General features: G+C 45.4%; 1 protein-coding gene across 4 annotated transcripts in view; it reads left to right on the plus strand.

The window, feature by feature from the left end:
* IGSF21 (immunoglobin superfamily member 21) overlaps nt 1-15,326 on the plus strand; it is a 549,248-nt gene that overhangs the window by 444,397 nt on the left and 89,525 nt on the right. For all 4 annotated transcript variants that reach the window (XM_073570290.1, XM_073570289.1, XM_073570291.1 and 1 more), the window contains one exon: nt 12,532-12,647. In XM_073570290.1, coding sequence (XP_073426391.1) covers nt 12,532-12,647 — 116 coding nt within the window. The remainder of the gene's footprint in view (nt 1-12,531; nt 12,648-15,326) is intronic.

The raw sequence follows: 15,326 nt of genomic DNA on the forward strand, positions 1-15,326 counted from the left end.
GTGACTTTTTAATACAAGAAGTCACACGTTTCCTAATTGGTGGAAAGTTAGTTGCAACATAGGGCACAATTGTGACAAATTTTGCAACTTTTTAAAAAGTTACAATTGATGAATCGGCCAAATTTTAAGATTAAGACGTGAGGCCCAATAGTTTTCTCTGTGTAATGGATGTAGATGAAGTCCGTTTCATGGCGGCTGTCACCGTTTTTCACCCACCCGGTTTTGGTACCTGTAAAGGTGACTGTATTCAGCACCGCATGGATACTGATAAAATGCTGTCATTTCTCTTCACATTCTCGTCAGAGATGAATTTTAATAATCTGGCATTTTAGCTGATATTTTTCTCTTCCTTTTACCCATAATCCATCAGTTCAAAGGCGTTTTTTCTGTAGATATCCATGTATTTTTTTTGTCCATTTTGCTGGTTGATTCATGAAACTCCATTTGCCGGAGATAATATTCCAAATGCATTTTATTCTATCTGAGACAGATTCATCAAAGAAGTCTATGATGGAAATGTGGGCATTTAGACCGCACATTCATCAAAGGTTCTCAGTTCTCTCACACTAGATGAATAAGACATCTTGTCCTATTATTCATGTGTGTATCGGCGATGCCGCCCTGCGCAGGAATGGAGCTGGCGACAAACTCTGAGAATCCCTGCTAATCGACACACTGCTTCCCAAAATCTGATTTTCTGGCTGTTTGAAGTTTGTATTTTGTTCTTATAATGGAAATCCTCTCTCCATGTAGTGACGACCTGTGCGGGTACCCAGCAGCCAGTCTGAACAAGCACAGCTGCAGTGTAAAGCATGGGGAGGTCTGCAGCCTAAACCTTTAATGAGACAGAAGATGGATGTCAGGCTTCCTCAGGTTCCTAGTAGCCCTCGCTGTACCCTGGTGGATCTGAGCTGCACTATAAAGCATGAGGGAGTGCAGAGAAGCGACTGATTGTAACTGTGCACCAGCAGTACGGCGCCCCATGCTGGTAGAATATATCATGACACGTCCGCTCCCCTCTTATATCACTTATATGTTCACATTTATATCAGTTCCGTTTTATAGTGTGGCCCTATAGCCTCCCCCCAGCTGCACCCCCACTATGCATCTCTCCGTGACCGGCCGTGGTCCTTTCCTCCTGATGAACATGGCAGGTCCTCCTGATTCTCTACACTTCGTCTTTCTTAAGTCTTTTCGATTTCCTCTTAAATTAATCAGCTGATTTGAAGTCTCTCGTTTGTGAGCAGTGAATTCCGGCTCCTGATTACCGAGGGAGCGGCGGATTTCTGCTGATAAGTCTTAACCATTTCAATGGTGGCTCAGCGGCGGCCTCTCATCTCCTCTTGTCCTGGTAGATTTCATTTCTACGTGTGGGCAATTTCTGCTGCTAACCATCTTGACCACCTCGTTATGGCAGCTTTATTAGACTTCCCCTTGAACATCACTTTCTCCTCGTCCTGGAGAAGATTTCAATTACATTTTCGCCAATACACTGAACTGATTTATCTTTGCGTCTTATGTCTTTATCTTCTGGGATCTTCTCCCCAGTAAAGGACTCCGTGACAACAAGACAGTAAATATGTCACAGGTAGCGAGTGCTCGGATTGAGACTTAAAGGAATTGTCTATCTCACCAGTTATTCTGGTTCTGTGTTTGTGTAACTGGTGAATTGATAAGGCATGTTCTCCTCTTTCCCGTTACTTTCAGTTCTGATGGATCCTTCTGTAGGAGCGCCGATCAATCAGTGATCACCTCGTTACATTATATGCTCCCAGGCGCCTGCACTTCACAAGACAATGTGCCGCAGGACCAGTTGTAATAATTAGAAAGGACTATCACAACGTTTTCTGTACATCATGGATGTCCTTCCAGAGTTCTTATTAATTCTTGGGTGAAGACTCCGCAGTGTTGTAGAAGATACATGGTACTACCTCCTTGACTATATTAATGTAAATTGTGACTATACAAATAGTATAGCCTTACTGACTGTTATTGTAAATTATGTATGTACAGATAGTACTGCCTTCTGTTAGATGATGTAGGTACAGATAGTACTGCCTTCTTGTTCCTCCCTGTAAATGATGTGGGTACAGATGGTACTAACTCCTGAATCCTACTTGTAAATTATGTGTATTCAGATAGTACTATTTCCTCCCTATAAATGATGTAGGTACAAACAGTACTGCCTCCTGGTTCCTACCTGTAAATGATGTGGGTACAGATAGTACTGCTTCCTGGTGCATCCCTGTAAATGATGTGGGTACAGATAGTACTGGTTCCTCCCTGTAAATGATGTTGGTACAAATAGTACTACCTCCTGGTTCCTACCTGTAAATAGGTTGGTACAAATAGTACTGCCTCCTGGTTCCTCATGGGTACAGATAGTTAGCTTCCTTGTTCCTCCTTGTAAATGATATGGGTGCATATAGTACTGCTTCCTGATTCCTATTTGTAAACGATGTAGGTACAGATAGTACTGCCTCCTGGTTCCTCCCTGTAAACTATGTGGGTGCAGATAGTACTGCTTCCTGGTTCCTCCCTGTAAATAATGTGGGTACAGATAGTACTGCTTCCTGGCTCTTCTTTGTAAATTATATGGGTACATATAGAACTGCTTCCTGGTTCCTCCCTGTAATGATGTGAGTGCAGATAGTACTGCTTCCTGGTTCCTTCCTGTAAATGATGTGGGTACAGATAGTACTGCCTCCTGGTTCCTATCTGTAAATATGTAGGTACAGATAGTACTGCCTCCTGGTTCCTCCCTGTAAATGATGGGTGCATATAGTACTGCTTCCTCGTTCCTCCCTGTAAACGATGTGTAAATTATATGGGGACAGATAGTACTGCTTCCTGGTTCCTCCCTATAAATGTGCGTACAGCTAGTACTGCCTCCCGGTTCCTCCCTGTAAGTGATGTGGGTACAAATAGTGATGCTTCCTGATTCCTTCCTGTAAATGATGTGGGTACAGATGGGAACCAGGAGGCAGTACTATTTGTAAATATGAGAGAAGTCCAATGAACATATTCGGTGGAGACAGTTAACCAGAATCAGCAGGATAAAAAAGGGAATCCCGAAACAACCACCATGATTGAGGACAATATGTGACCAACTGCAGTGAAACAATCACAGACAATAGAACAACACAGTCATAGGGTCAAAGAAGATAAGAGCAACTTTATTAATTATTTAAAATATTACACAGACAAGCAGGCAAAGTAGGGCTAGCAGATGGAACACAATTATTCCAGCACCATGCAAGAGGCCCAGGGTAGGTTTGTCCAAAGAAAGCGTGAATAGTAATCATAGCATCTAGGAATATATGTACACCCATAGTGTCCCCTATAAAAATGCATAGCAATAATCTATTACATGGCAAATAAATCCAAATTATGTGCTGGGGACAGGGCAATTAGACCACATCCATTACCAAGATAGCATAACAGTATAACAGCATAATAGTATATAACCAAATACCTTGTAAAGAATGGAGCACCTTCCTGGATGGACCTACCCGCCCCGACGCGGGTTTCGGCCGTGCCTTTTTCAAGGGGCATATGTCTGTATTTGTAAATATGTAGGCACAGATGGTACTGCCTCCTGGTTCCTCCCTGTAAACGATGTGTGTACAGATAGTACAACTAGCTTTAGATACATAGCGCTAGGGGTTAGACTCAAGATTGTGTTCACTATGTGACAGTTGAGTGGCTGACTTACCAAGGATAACTAGATATTCCCTGTGAGCCTACCCTTCCTTTAATGGCCTCTGTCAGCAATTTCCTGCCCTTAGTTACAGTATGACGTGCAGCTCCAGAGCACAAACTGCTTCTCTGGCAGTGATATGGTGTGGGGTATACCACCTTCCTTCACATGAGCGCCGTCCTGATATTTTCACCTGTTTTCCTCTGCTTGTGTGACAATGTAAGGAGGGAGGGCAGGACAATCTGTCAGTGAGACAAGTTCATCCTGATGGAGCTAGATCACCTGGTGACTACATACACGAGCAGCCACCGCGCACCCTCCAGGCAGCGCTGCTCTCCACATGTCGTTATGCAAAACTTCTATGATACATTCAATTTAATTTGGCTGCTGATTTCTAAACTGGTCATCTATTTCTGATTTCACATGGAGTATAGTATGTACAGTATAACTGTGGGTGCTTCGTACTGAAAACTGAGAGGTGTGAGAGTAAGTGTACCTATAGATAATTACATAGGTGCTCAAACATTAACACACTAATAATGGGGGGTGTTGCCAGTATAGTACTGCTCTTGTGAGGTGTTCCCATTATACAAATGCTCCTGTGGGGGTGTTCCTGTTATATTACCGCTCTTGTGAGGTGTTCCCGGTATATAACTACTCTTGTAGGGTGCTCCCGTTATATTACCGCTCTTGTGGGGTGTTCCTGGTATATTACCGCTCCTGTGGGGTGTTCCCAATATATAACTGCTCCTGTGAGGTGTTTCTGGTAAATTACTGCTCTTGTAGGGTGTTCCCGGTATATAACTACTCTTGTGGAGTGTTCACCTTATATTACTGCTCCTGTGGGGTGTTTCCGGTATATAACTGCTCTTGTGGGGTGTTCCCAGTATATAACTGCTCTTGCGGGGTTTTCTCGTTATATAACCCCTCTTGTGGGGTGTTCCCAGTATATAACTGCTCTTGTGGTGTGTTCCGGTATATTAGCACTCTTGTGGGGTATTCCTGGTATATAACTGCTCTTGTGGTGTGTTCCCGGTATATTACCACTCTTGTGGGGTATTCCTGGTATATAACTGCTCTTGTGGGGTGTTCCCAGTATATAACTGCTCTTGCGGGGTGTTCCCGGTATATTGCCACTCTTGTGGGGTATTCCTGGTATATAACTGCTCTTGTGGGGTGTTCCCAGTATATAACTGCTCTTGTATGTTGGTCCCGGTATATAACTGCATAACTGTTCTTGCGGGGTATTCCCAGCGTATAGCTGCTCTTGGGGGTGTTTCCGGTATATAATTGCTCTTGGGCGCTTCCGGGCATGCGGAGGGTCTTGTCAGTATATAACTGCTCTTCCGGGGTGTTCCCTGTATAAGTCAAGTCTTGTGGAGTAAGCTCAGCCTATGGGGGGCGGTATTGTGAAGTATTCCTGGAATATAGCGGATCTTGTGGGGTGTTCTCGGTGTACAACGGGTCTTATAATAATAATAATAATAATAATAATAATAATAATAAATTTTATTTTTATAGCGCCGACATATTCCGCAGCACTTTACATTTCAGAGGGGATTTGTACAGACAATAGACATTACAGCATAACAATACTCACATAGATTATAACAAATACCAAGAGGAATGAGCTGTTCCTGATGCATGGAGGGTCTTATGGGGTGTTGCTAGTATACAACGGGTCTTTTGGATTGTTCCTGGTGTATGGAGGGTTTTATGGGGTATTCCTGGTATACAGGGGTTCTTGTGAGGTGTTCTTGATATACAGTGGGTCTTATGGCTGGTCTTGTGGGGTGTTCTCAGTGTACAACGGATCTTGCGGGGTGTTTTTGGAATTCAGCGGGTTTTGTGGGGTGTTCTGTGTGTACGGCAGTACTTGTTTGGTGTTCTTGGCATAAAGTGGTCTTATGGGATGTTCTCGGTATACCATTGGTCTTGTGCGGTGCTCTTGACATATGGCGGTGGTTGTTCTGTGTTCAACGCATCTTGTGGGTTGTTCGGGGAAATGGTGGGGTAGTCTTGTCGGGTGTTCTAAGCATACAGGGAGTGGTCTTGTGGGGGTGTTCTCGGCATACGAGGGTGGCAGTCTTGTGGGGTGTTCTCAGCATACAGCGAGTGGTCTTGTGGGGATGTTCTTGGCATACGGGGGTGGCGATCTTGTGGGGTGTTCTCGGCATACAGGGAGCGGTCTTGTGGGGGTATTCTCAGCATTCGGGGTGGCGGTCTTGTGGGGTGTTCTCAGCATACAGGGACCGGTCTTGTATTGGGTGTTCTCGGCATACAGTGGAAACTGTCTAGTAGGTTGCTCTCTATGTACGACGGATCTTGTGGGGTGTTCCCAGTATACAGCAGGTTTTGTGGGATATTCTCGGCATAAGGTGGTCTTGGGGGATGTACTCCATATACGACTGATCTTTTGCGTTGCTTTTGGCATATGGCGGTTTTGTCGTTTTTTTCTCTGTGTACAACAGATCTTGTGGGGTGTTCTCGGCATACGGGAGGGGTCAGTCTTGTGGGGTGTTATTGGCATATGGGGAGTGGTCTTGTGGGGTGTTTGTTGTATACAGTAGATCTTGTGGGGTGTTCGCGGCATTTGGGGGCAGTCTTGTGGGTGTTCTTGGCATACGGGGAGTGGTCTTGTGGTATGTTCTCAGCATACAGGGAGTGGTCTTGAGGGGTGTTCTCGGCATATGGGAGCAGTCCTGTGGGTGTTCTTGGCATATGGGGAATGGTCTTGTGGTGTGTTCTCAGCATACAGGGAGTGGTGTTGTGGGGTGTACTCGGCATATGCGGGCAGTCTTGTGGGGTGTTCTAGGCATACGTAGTTTTTTTTGTTCTCTGTGTACGAAGGATCTTGTGGGGTGTTCGCGGTATACAGGGAGTGATCTTGTGGGGTGTTCGCGGTATAAGTGGGGCAGTCTTGTGGGTGTATTCTTGGCACACGGGAAGTGATGTTGTGGGGTGTTCTCGGCATACGAGAAGTGGTATTGTGAGGGTGTTCTTGACATACGGGGAATGGTCTTTTGGGGTGTTCTCAGCATATGGTGAGTCGTCTTGTGGGGTGTTCTCAGCATACTCGAATTGGTCTTGTGGGGTGTTCGGTATATGTGGGGCAGTCTTGTGGGCTGTTCGCGGTATACGTGAGTCAGTCTTGTGGGGTGTTCTCGGCAAATGGGGGGAGTGTTGTGGGGTGTTCATGGTATACGGGGACAGTCTTGTAGGATGTTCTGGGCACACGGGGCGTGGTCTTGTGGGGTGTTCTTCGGCATATGTGGAGTTTTGTTGTGGGGTGTTCGCGGTATATGGGGGGCAGTCTTGTGGGGTATTCTTAGCATACGGGGAGTGGTTTTGTGGGGAGTTTGCGGTATACAGTGGGTCTTGTGGGTTGTTTGCGGTATACAGCGGTTTTTGTGGGGTGTTCGCGTTTTTTGTGGGGTGTTTTCATCATACAGTTATTGGTCTTGTGAGATGTTCTTGGCATACGGGGAGTGGTCTTGTGGGGTGTTCTCGTCACATGGGGAGTGGTCTTGTGGGGTGTTCGCAGTATAAGTGAGGCAGTCTTGTGGGATGTTCTCGGCTTAGGGTTCTTTTACACTTACCGTGTTTTTGCGTGCCTTTTTTGCGGCCCAATAACGGCCCACAAAAATTAGTCGGAGCACCGTACGCCATATGGCTGTGAGGGCCGTATTCACAGCTTACGGACACGGCCACCAGTGAAATCAATGGTGCAGCAAAAACAACGGAAGATTGTTTTAGCGGTACACCGTATTTGCGGAAAGCCAGGTTTTTTTAACCAACGTTTCAAATCCCATCCCAACAGAAAAATGTTGATCCTATTAAAACATTTTTGCTGCCCATTTTTGCGGCAGACCGTGAAAATTACAGCAATATGGCCCGCAAAAAATGCCCGCAAAAAACATGGGAAGTGTAAAAGAAGCCTTACGGGGAGTGGTCTTGTGGGTGTTCTCGACATACAGGGGTGGCGGTCTTTTGGTGAACAGCAGACCATAGCGCTGTGTCGGATGCATGTTGCATATATCTACCTGCCCACTGCACATTTCATAACACCCTCTGATCGCTGATTCTTGGGTTGCTGCTGCTTGAAACCGCCACTGACTCATCACAAGATAAACCAAAAATGTAGAATGACAGTAAAGACGATACGGTCGATGTGACGACGTCACAAAGGGTTTAATGAGTCGCTACAAAATAAGGCGTCGCTATAAAACGTAAAGGGCTGGAGTGAGGGGAGGGATTGTTCGCGGCAGGAGGGAATATCACATAGGAGTGAAGTTAATTAAAGGAGTGTGACTGTGGGTTCAGTAATAAACCTCTGTCGTGCCGCACTTTTATAGGCCGCCATAATTCGCCTTCCTTTCCTCTATGTCGTGCGTGCAGAGCAGGTAGGTCATTAAAGGCCCCCGCCAGCGGCAGCGCCGAGAACACAACACAAGCGGTGCAGTCGTCTTAACTGCTGGCCCCTTTTCTTTTTTACTGCTCTCTTTTTTTCCCCCCTTTTAATTGGCCTCTTTATGATCTGTGAGTAAAATACACCGCCAGATATCTGCACTTTTATTGCTGTGTGTCCCCGGAGGCTCCGAGCGGTAAGAAAGAATTCACTCTCGTCTGCAGCACCTCCAACGATTGTTCCCTGCGAGCGATGGCGTCCTGCGGAGAATAAAGAGCGCGCTCACGATCAGAAGCGACAGCAGTCTCACAGGAACACGTCTGACCCATAAAGGGACACGCAACGTCTTTCCTCAGTGTATGCTATTGCTCCCTGTTATCAGCCACCTTAGGCAGGGGAGAGAATTGTGCTCTTCATTTTATCTTTAAAGCCGTTCTCCCGGCTCCTTCCCCCAAAACTTTAAGCAGCAGGGTCCTGGGATAATCATCATTTTTTTACAAACTTATTCCTGATTTACCAAACAAAAAAAGCTGCAGTGTAAAGCAAGGATGTGGCAGAGCAGCAGCCTGTGATTCTGAGGTTGGGTTTAGATTTCCTCAGTAGGCGGGGTGCATCAGCTGAAGTCACTGCCATAATAGAGCAGAGCTGCAGTGTAAAGCATTACAACAGGGTCAGATATCCAATGTCTGTCTGATCAGACTCTCATATATTGATGCCCAGTGTCGGGTCAGGTCTGGAGGAGTTCAGTGAGTAGTTATCATCTGCCAGGCAGCGCAGGTAATAGCTGGCAGTAATGTTCGGCTGTCAGGAGAGGAGATGATGGGAGTGGATAGCAGCCGCGATTGTGATTTATCGTACCAGGTAAGTGAGAGATCAATTTACTGACGATTTCTGAGACTTCATTATAGGAAGGAGTCATTTATCGTCAGCAGTAGAGCCCCTTGTAGGATGGCAGCGGGGGGACGCTCATTTCAATACATTTAAATATTGAAAATAGCTCATTTAAATAAATCTACCGTAAATGTTCCAGTCATATTATCTCTGCTTGTATGGAGAATTGTTCCCCTCCCCCAGCTTCTCCCTGTATAGTGATCTCACCTCTTATCCCTACCCACCCCAAATCAGGCCCCGTCATGAATGTCTGACATGCAGCAGTGTTACTGACCTCAGTGCTAGCAGCCATACTGCCCTCCTGCTAGCCATAGTGTCATACTGTCCTACTGCTTGCCGCATTGTCCTACTGTTAGCTGCACTCCCCACTGCTAGACGCACTGCCCTACTACTGGCCATACTGTTCTATTGCTAGCCAGACTGTTCTATTGCTAGCCGCACTGCCCTATTGCTAGCCACACCGCCCTACCGCTAACCATTCTCCCCTACTGGTAGCCATACTGCCCTACTGCTAGTTGCACTGCCCTACTACTAGCCATGCTGCTTTACTTCTATGCTGCACTGCCCAACTACTAGCCATACTCCTTTACTTCTATGCCGCACTGCCCTACTGGTAGCTGCGCTGACCTACTACTAGCCATGCTCCTTTACTTCTATGCTGCAATGCCCAACTACTAGCCATGCTGCTTTACTTCTATGCCACACTGCCCAACTACTAGCCATACTACTTTACTTCTATGCCGCACTGCCCTACAGGTAGCTGCACTGACCTACTACTACTTTACTTCTATGCCGCACTGCCCAACTACTAGCCATACTCCTTTACTTCTATGCCGCACTGCCCGACAGGTAGCTGCACTGACCTACTACTAGCCATGCTGCTTTACTTCTATGCCGCACTGCCCAACTACTAGCCATACTCCTTTACTTCTATGCCGCACTGCCCTACAGGTAGCTGCACTGACCTACTACTAGCCATGCTGCTTTACTTCTATGTTGCACTGCCCAACTACTAGCCATACTCCTTTACTTCTATGCCGCACTGCCCTACTGGTAGCTGCGCTGACCTACTACTAGTCATGCTCCTTTACTTCTATGCTGCAATGCCCAACTACTAGCCATGCTGCTTTACTTCTATGCCGCACTGCCCCACTACTAGCCATACTCCTTTACTTCTATGCCGCACTGCCCTACAGGTAGCTGCACTTACCTACTACTACTTTACTTCTATGCCGCACTGCCCAACTACTAGCCATACTCCTTTACTTCTATGCCGCACTGCCCTACAGGTAGCTGCACTGACCTACTACTAGCCATGCTGCTTTACTTCTATGCCGCACTGCCCAACTACTAGCCATACTCCTTTACTTCTATGCCGCACTGCCCTACAGGTAGCTGCACTGACCTACTAGCCATGCTGCTTTACTTCTATGCCGCACTGCCCAACTACTAGCCATACTCCTTTACTTCTATGCCGCACTGCCCTACAGGTAGCTGCACTGACCTACTACTAGCCATGCTGCTTTACTTCTATGCTGCAATGCCCAACTACTAGCCATGCTGCTTTACTTCTATGCCGCACTGACCTACTACTAGCCATACTCCTTTACTTCTATGCCGCAATGCCCAACTACTAGCCATACTCCTTTACTTCTATGCCGCACTGACCTACTACTAGCCATAATGCCCTCCGCACTGCTTTACTTCTATGCCGCATTGCCCTACTGCTAGCTGCAGTTCTCTGGGCAGCTGATATGTGCAGGAGCACTGCTCGGACAGAAGCATTGTGCTGCAGAGCTGTAATCTAGGCCTGTCCTACCAGAGCAGACTGTGTACATCTGTGCCCGATGTCATCTCTCTACATGAACACAGATTTTTCTTGATCTTTTATCAGCACCTAAGTTACACCCACTCCAATTCCCCCCCCCATGGTGATCTCAGGTAGGTCGGGTTGTGGGAGGTCCCCTCAGCCCTTCAGGATTTTATGAAGTTCACGGCTTATGCAATATCTTCATTCCTGATGATCACAGAAATTTGAGTTCCCTGACATATTTTTTTATTGGGATTTTACCTTTCCTCAGAGACCAAACATGACATCGCTCATGTCATTTATCTGTCCGCTATTGATTTGTGGCTTATAGGCAGGGGTTACAGTTATGAAAAAACATGCATCTTTTTCCCTGGTTCGTCCTGAAGCGGAAAATGTATGCCCCATCACTATCAGATCTATGCAAGCCACAATATTCATAATTTTCTTATGGAGACTCAAAGTCTGGGGGTAACAATACCTTCTTGCATTTCTCAATCTATGTGCAAACACATGTACCTTTGCTATACAGGGTGGACCATTTATTTGGATACAGAACCCGAGACGATAAGGAATGCGGCACTCACCGGATAATTTAAAATCAAAGTACTTTATTTTCCATCCAAGGTGTAGACAAGGTTAAAATAGGGCAGGTACGTGCAGGGAACATAAATGGACGACGGCTGTTTAGCGTGTTACAATGCTTCAACGGGTCCTGGTAATTCACCTAAATAAAATGGGAATAGTTGGTGATATAAACTTCCTGTTTGTGGCACACTAGTATATGGGAGTGGGGAAACTTTTCAAGATGGATGGTGACCATGGCAGCCATTTTGAAGTTGGCCATTTTGGATCCAACTTTATTTTTTCCAATGGGCAGAGGGTCATTTCACACATCAAACTTATTGAGAATTTCACAAGAAAAACAATGGTGTGCTTGGTTTTAACATAACTTTATTCTTTCACGAGTTTTTTACAAGTTTATGACCACCTATAAAATGTGTTCAAAGTGCTGCCCATTGTGTTGGATTGTCAATGCAACCCTCTTCTCAGTGTGTCAAGAGTGGGAGAAGAGGGTTGCATTGACAATCCAACACAATGGGCAGCACTTTAACACATTTTATAAGTCATCATAAACTTGTAAATAACTTGTGAATGAATAAAGTAACGTTAAAACCAAGCACACCATTGTTTTTCTTGTGAAATTCTCAATAAGTTTGTGTCAAATGACCCTCTTCCCATTGGAAAAAATAAAGTTCAAAATGGCTGCCATGGTCACCACCCACTTGAAAAGTTTTCCCCCTCCCATATACTAATGTGCCACAAACAGGAAGTTGATATCACCAAACATTCCCATTTAATTTAGGTGTATCCATATAAATGACCCACCCTGTACAGCCTTCAGCCTACATCCTCCCTGGCCCTGCAGGGGCCTTTTGGTTCAAAGGGAGCTGCCTGCATTTTTTTTTTTTTTTTTTGCATAATTAGGATTATAATTTCTCTTCTTCTCCAATCTATAAATCTCAGCCTTACTCATTTCCCATATGTTATACTGTATAATTCAATTTCAAGCCAGCTTAGATTGCAAGTTCTTGTCCTACTGAAAAGAGAGGATGGAGGGGGTGACTGCCCATTCACTACAGTGGCTTCAGAGATCTTACTATTTTCTATGACACCTCACATATCGGATGTTATTAGTGATGATATCGTCTTCTCTCCTTCCAGCTCCTCCTGTTTCCATCGCTGTGATCGCTGCGGATACCCCAGCGCAGTTCAGCCGCTATCAGGCACAAAACTTCACTCTGGTGTGCATCGTGTGTGGAGGAAAACCAGCGCCACAGGTCAGTGCCCCCTACACATCACATGGGGGGACGGGCTCATAGGGGAGGGTCCTGTGCCCCCTACACATCATATGGGGGGACGGGCTCCTGGGGGAGGGTCCTGTGCCCCTTACACATCACATGGGGGGATGGACTCCTGGGGGAGGGTCCTGTGCCCCTTACACATAACATGGGGGGATGGGCTCCTGGGGGAGGGTCCTGTGCCCCCTACACATGGGGAACTGAACTCCTGGAGGAGGGTCCTGTGCCCCCTATATATAACTTGGGGGGGCTGGGTCCTATGCCACCTACACATCACATGGGGGGTTCTTGCACATCACTTGGAGGTATGCCCACCAATTATGTGCACCGTACACCAGGATCCTACCCGTGACCTCCGCTAGTCACTGTCACAGCTGCGCAAGAATCTCCTTGTGTCCGCAGTGGTGATCGGCTCAGGCTGTAGGGCAGCAGGCACTGCAGATAATGGGTGAGGACCCCAAAGAAGGGAATGTTACTGCTGTAATGCTGGCAGATGACAGTACACCCCAACCCAGCATCTGTGGCACCTGAGAGGTGCCAGGTTATCTGGATTATTGAACAGCCCTGGAACAATTTATAAATGAAGGAAGAGACGTTCCGACCTGATTCCCTCTGCTCTTCGAGTGCTGGATCATCAGACTTTCTGTATTATCAGAGGCCGGTCTTACACTAGATATTAAATCAAGGAAAGCAAACAGTTGTCACCCGGGAGCCATCAGGTGCGTTGTGGGAATCAATTCTCCACTGTGAACTTCACTTTTGCTGAGATGAAGGCAATGAATTGATCCATCCATTGTACACTTTTGGCTGCTAAAAGCTTTCTACCCCCGCAAGCAAAGCAGACGCCGGCAGTCACACTCCTATCGGGGTATATGGTGCAGACTATCGCACCCATCATCAATTCTCTCTGGTACAGTGGCATGTAAAAGTCTGTGCACCCCTGGTCAGAATTACTGTTATATTGTGAACAGTTAAGCAAGTTGAAGATGAAATTATCTAAAAGGCCTAAAGTTACAGATGATACATTTCAGTTGTATTTTAAGCAAAAATATATATATTGTCATTTTTTACATTTTAAAAATTACAAAAAGGAAAATGGGCTGATGTAAAAGTTTGTGCACCTGCATGGTTAGTACCTAGTAGCGCTCCCTTTTACAAGTATCACCGCTTGTAAACTCTTTTTGTATCCAGACAAGCGTCTTCCTATTCTTTGAGGGATTTTCTTCCATTCTTCCTTTTAGAATTTCTCCAGTTCTGTGAGATTCCTGGACCGTGTTCCATCCTCAACTATTTTGAGGTCTAGCCACAGATTTTCAATGTTGTTCAGATGAGGAGACTGTGAAGACCATTGCAAAACCTTCAGCTTATGCCTTCTGAGGTCGTTTATTGTGTATTTTGCCGTTTGTTTAGGATCATTCTACATTTGTAGAAGCCATCCTCTCTTCATCAAGAACTTGCTGAAATTTCATTGAATCCTTTCTTTCCTCTACCTGTGAAATGTTCTCTGTGCCATTGGCTGCAACACAACCGCAAAGCATGATTGATCCTCCCCCATGCTTAATTGTTGGTGAGATGTTCTTTTCCTGAAATTCTGTGTCCTTTTTTTCTCCACACATATCTGTGATCATTGTGACCGAAGAGTTCTATTTTACCCTCTTCGGTCCACAGGACTTGTTTCCACAATGCTTCAGGCTCTTTTAATTGTTCTTTTGCATACTTCTGATTCTGAATTTCATGGTGAGGATGCAGGAGAGGTTTTCTTTTGATGACCTTGAAGGCCATATTTGTGCATGTGTCTCTAAACAGTAGAACAATGTGCCACAACTCCAGAGTCTGATAAATCTTTCTGAAGGTCTTTTGCAGTCAAGCGAGGGTACTAATTTGCCTCTCTAACAATCCTACGAACATCTCACAGAAATTTTGCTTATCTTGACTTCCACTGTTCCTGGTAATGGCCATTTCTTAATTACATTTTGAACTGAGAAAAGGACAACTTGTAAACGCTTTGCTCTCTTCTTATAGCCTCTCCTGCTTTTATGCCTCCACCATTTTAATTTTCAGAGTACTCGGTAGCTGCTTAGAAGATCCCATGGTTGCTGGTTTTTGGCACAAGGTTAGAGGAGGATGGGTTTTTATAAAACTGGGAAATTGGCATCACCCAGACTTTCCTAATGATGATAGCGAAGAAGACATAACCCTAACAGGCTAATTAAGGTCTGAAAGCTTTGTCACAGTTATCTGAGCACACAAATCTCCAAGGTGCACAAACTTTTGCTTCTGCCCATTTTCCTTTATGCAATTTTTAAAATGCAAAAAATAACAATATATATCATTTTTTTTGTCTAAAATACAAAGGAAATGTGTCATCTGTAACTTTAGGCATTTTAGAGATCATTTCAGCTTCAACTTGGTGAAATGCTCACATAAGTACAACCTTTGTTTTGGATCTGTATATGGATAGAATCTTGACTTTTGCTACCTCTTTGCCCGGTGTATGGGGCTCTACACATGTTAGCCTGTGTTATTTGAGACCTCCTTTTCCATCAGTGTTTCAATTTCTTGACTATCGCACCCATCATCCATTCACTCTCATATACAGTGCAAACTATCGCACCCATCATCCATTCACTGTCGTATACGGTGCAGACTATCACACCC

This window comes from Dendrobates tinctorius, unplaced genomic scaffold (genome assembly GCF_039654945.1).
Source record: "Dendrobates tinctorius isolate UK_male_01 unplaced genomic scaffold, ASM3965494v1 ptg000028l, whole genome shotgun sequence".
Taxonomy (NCBI): domain Eukaryota; kingdom Metazoa; phylum Chordata; class Amphibia; order Anura; family Dendrobatidae; genus Dendrobates; species Dendrobates tinctorius.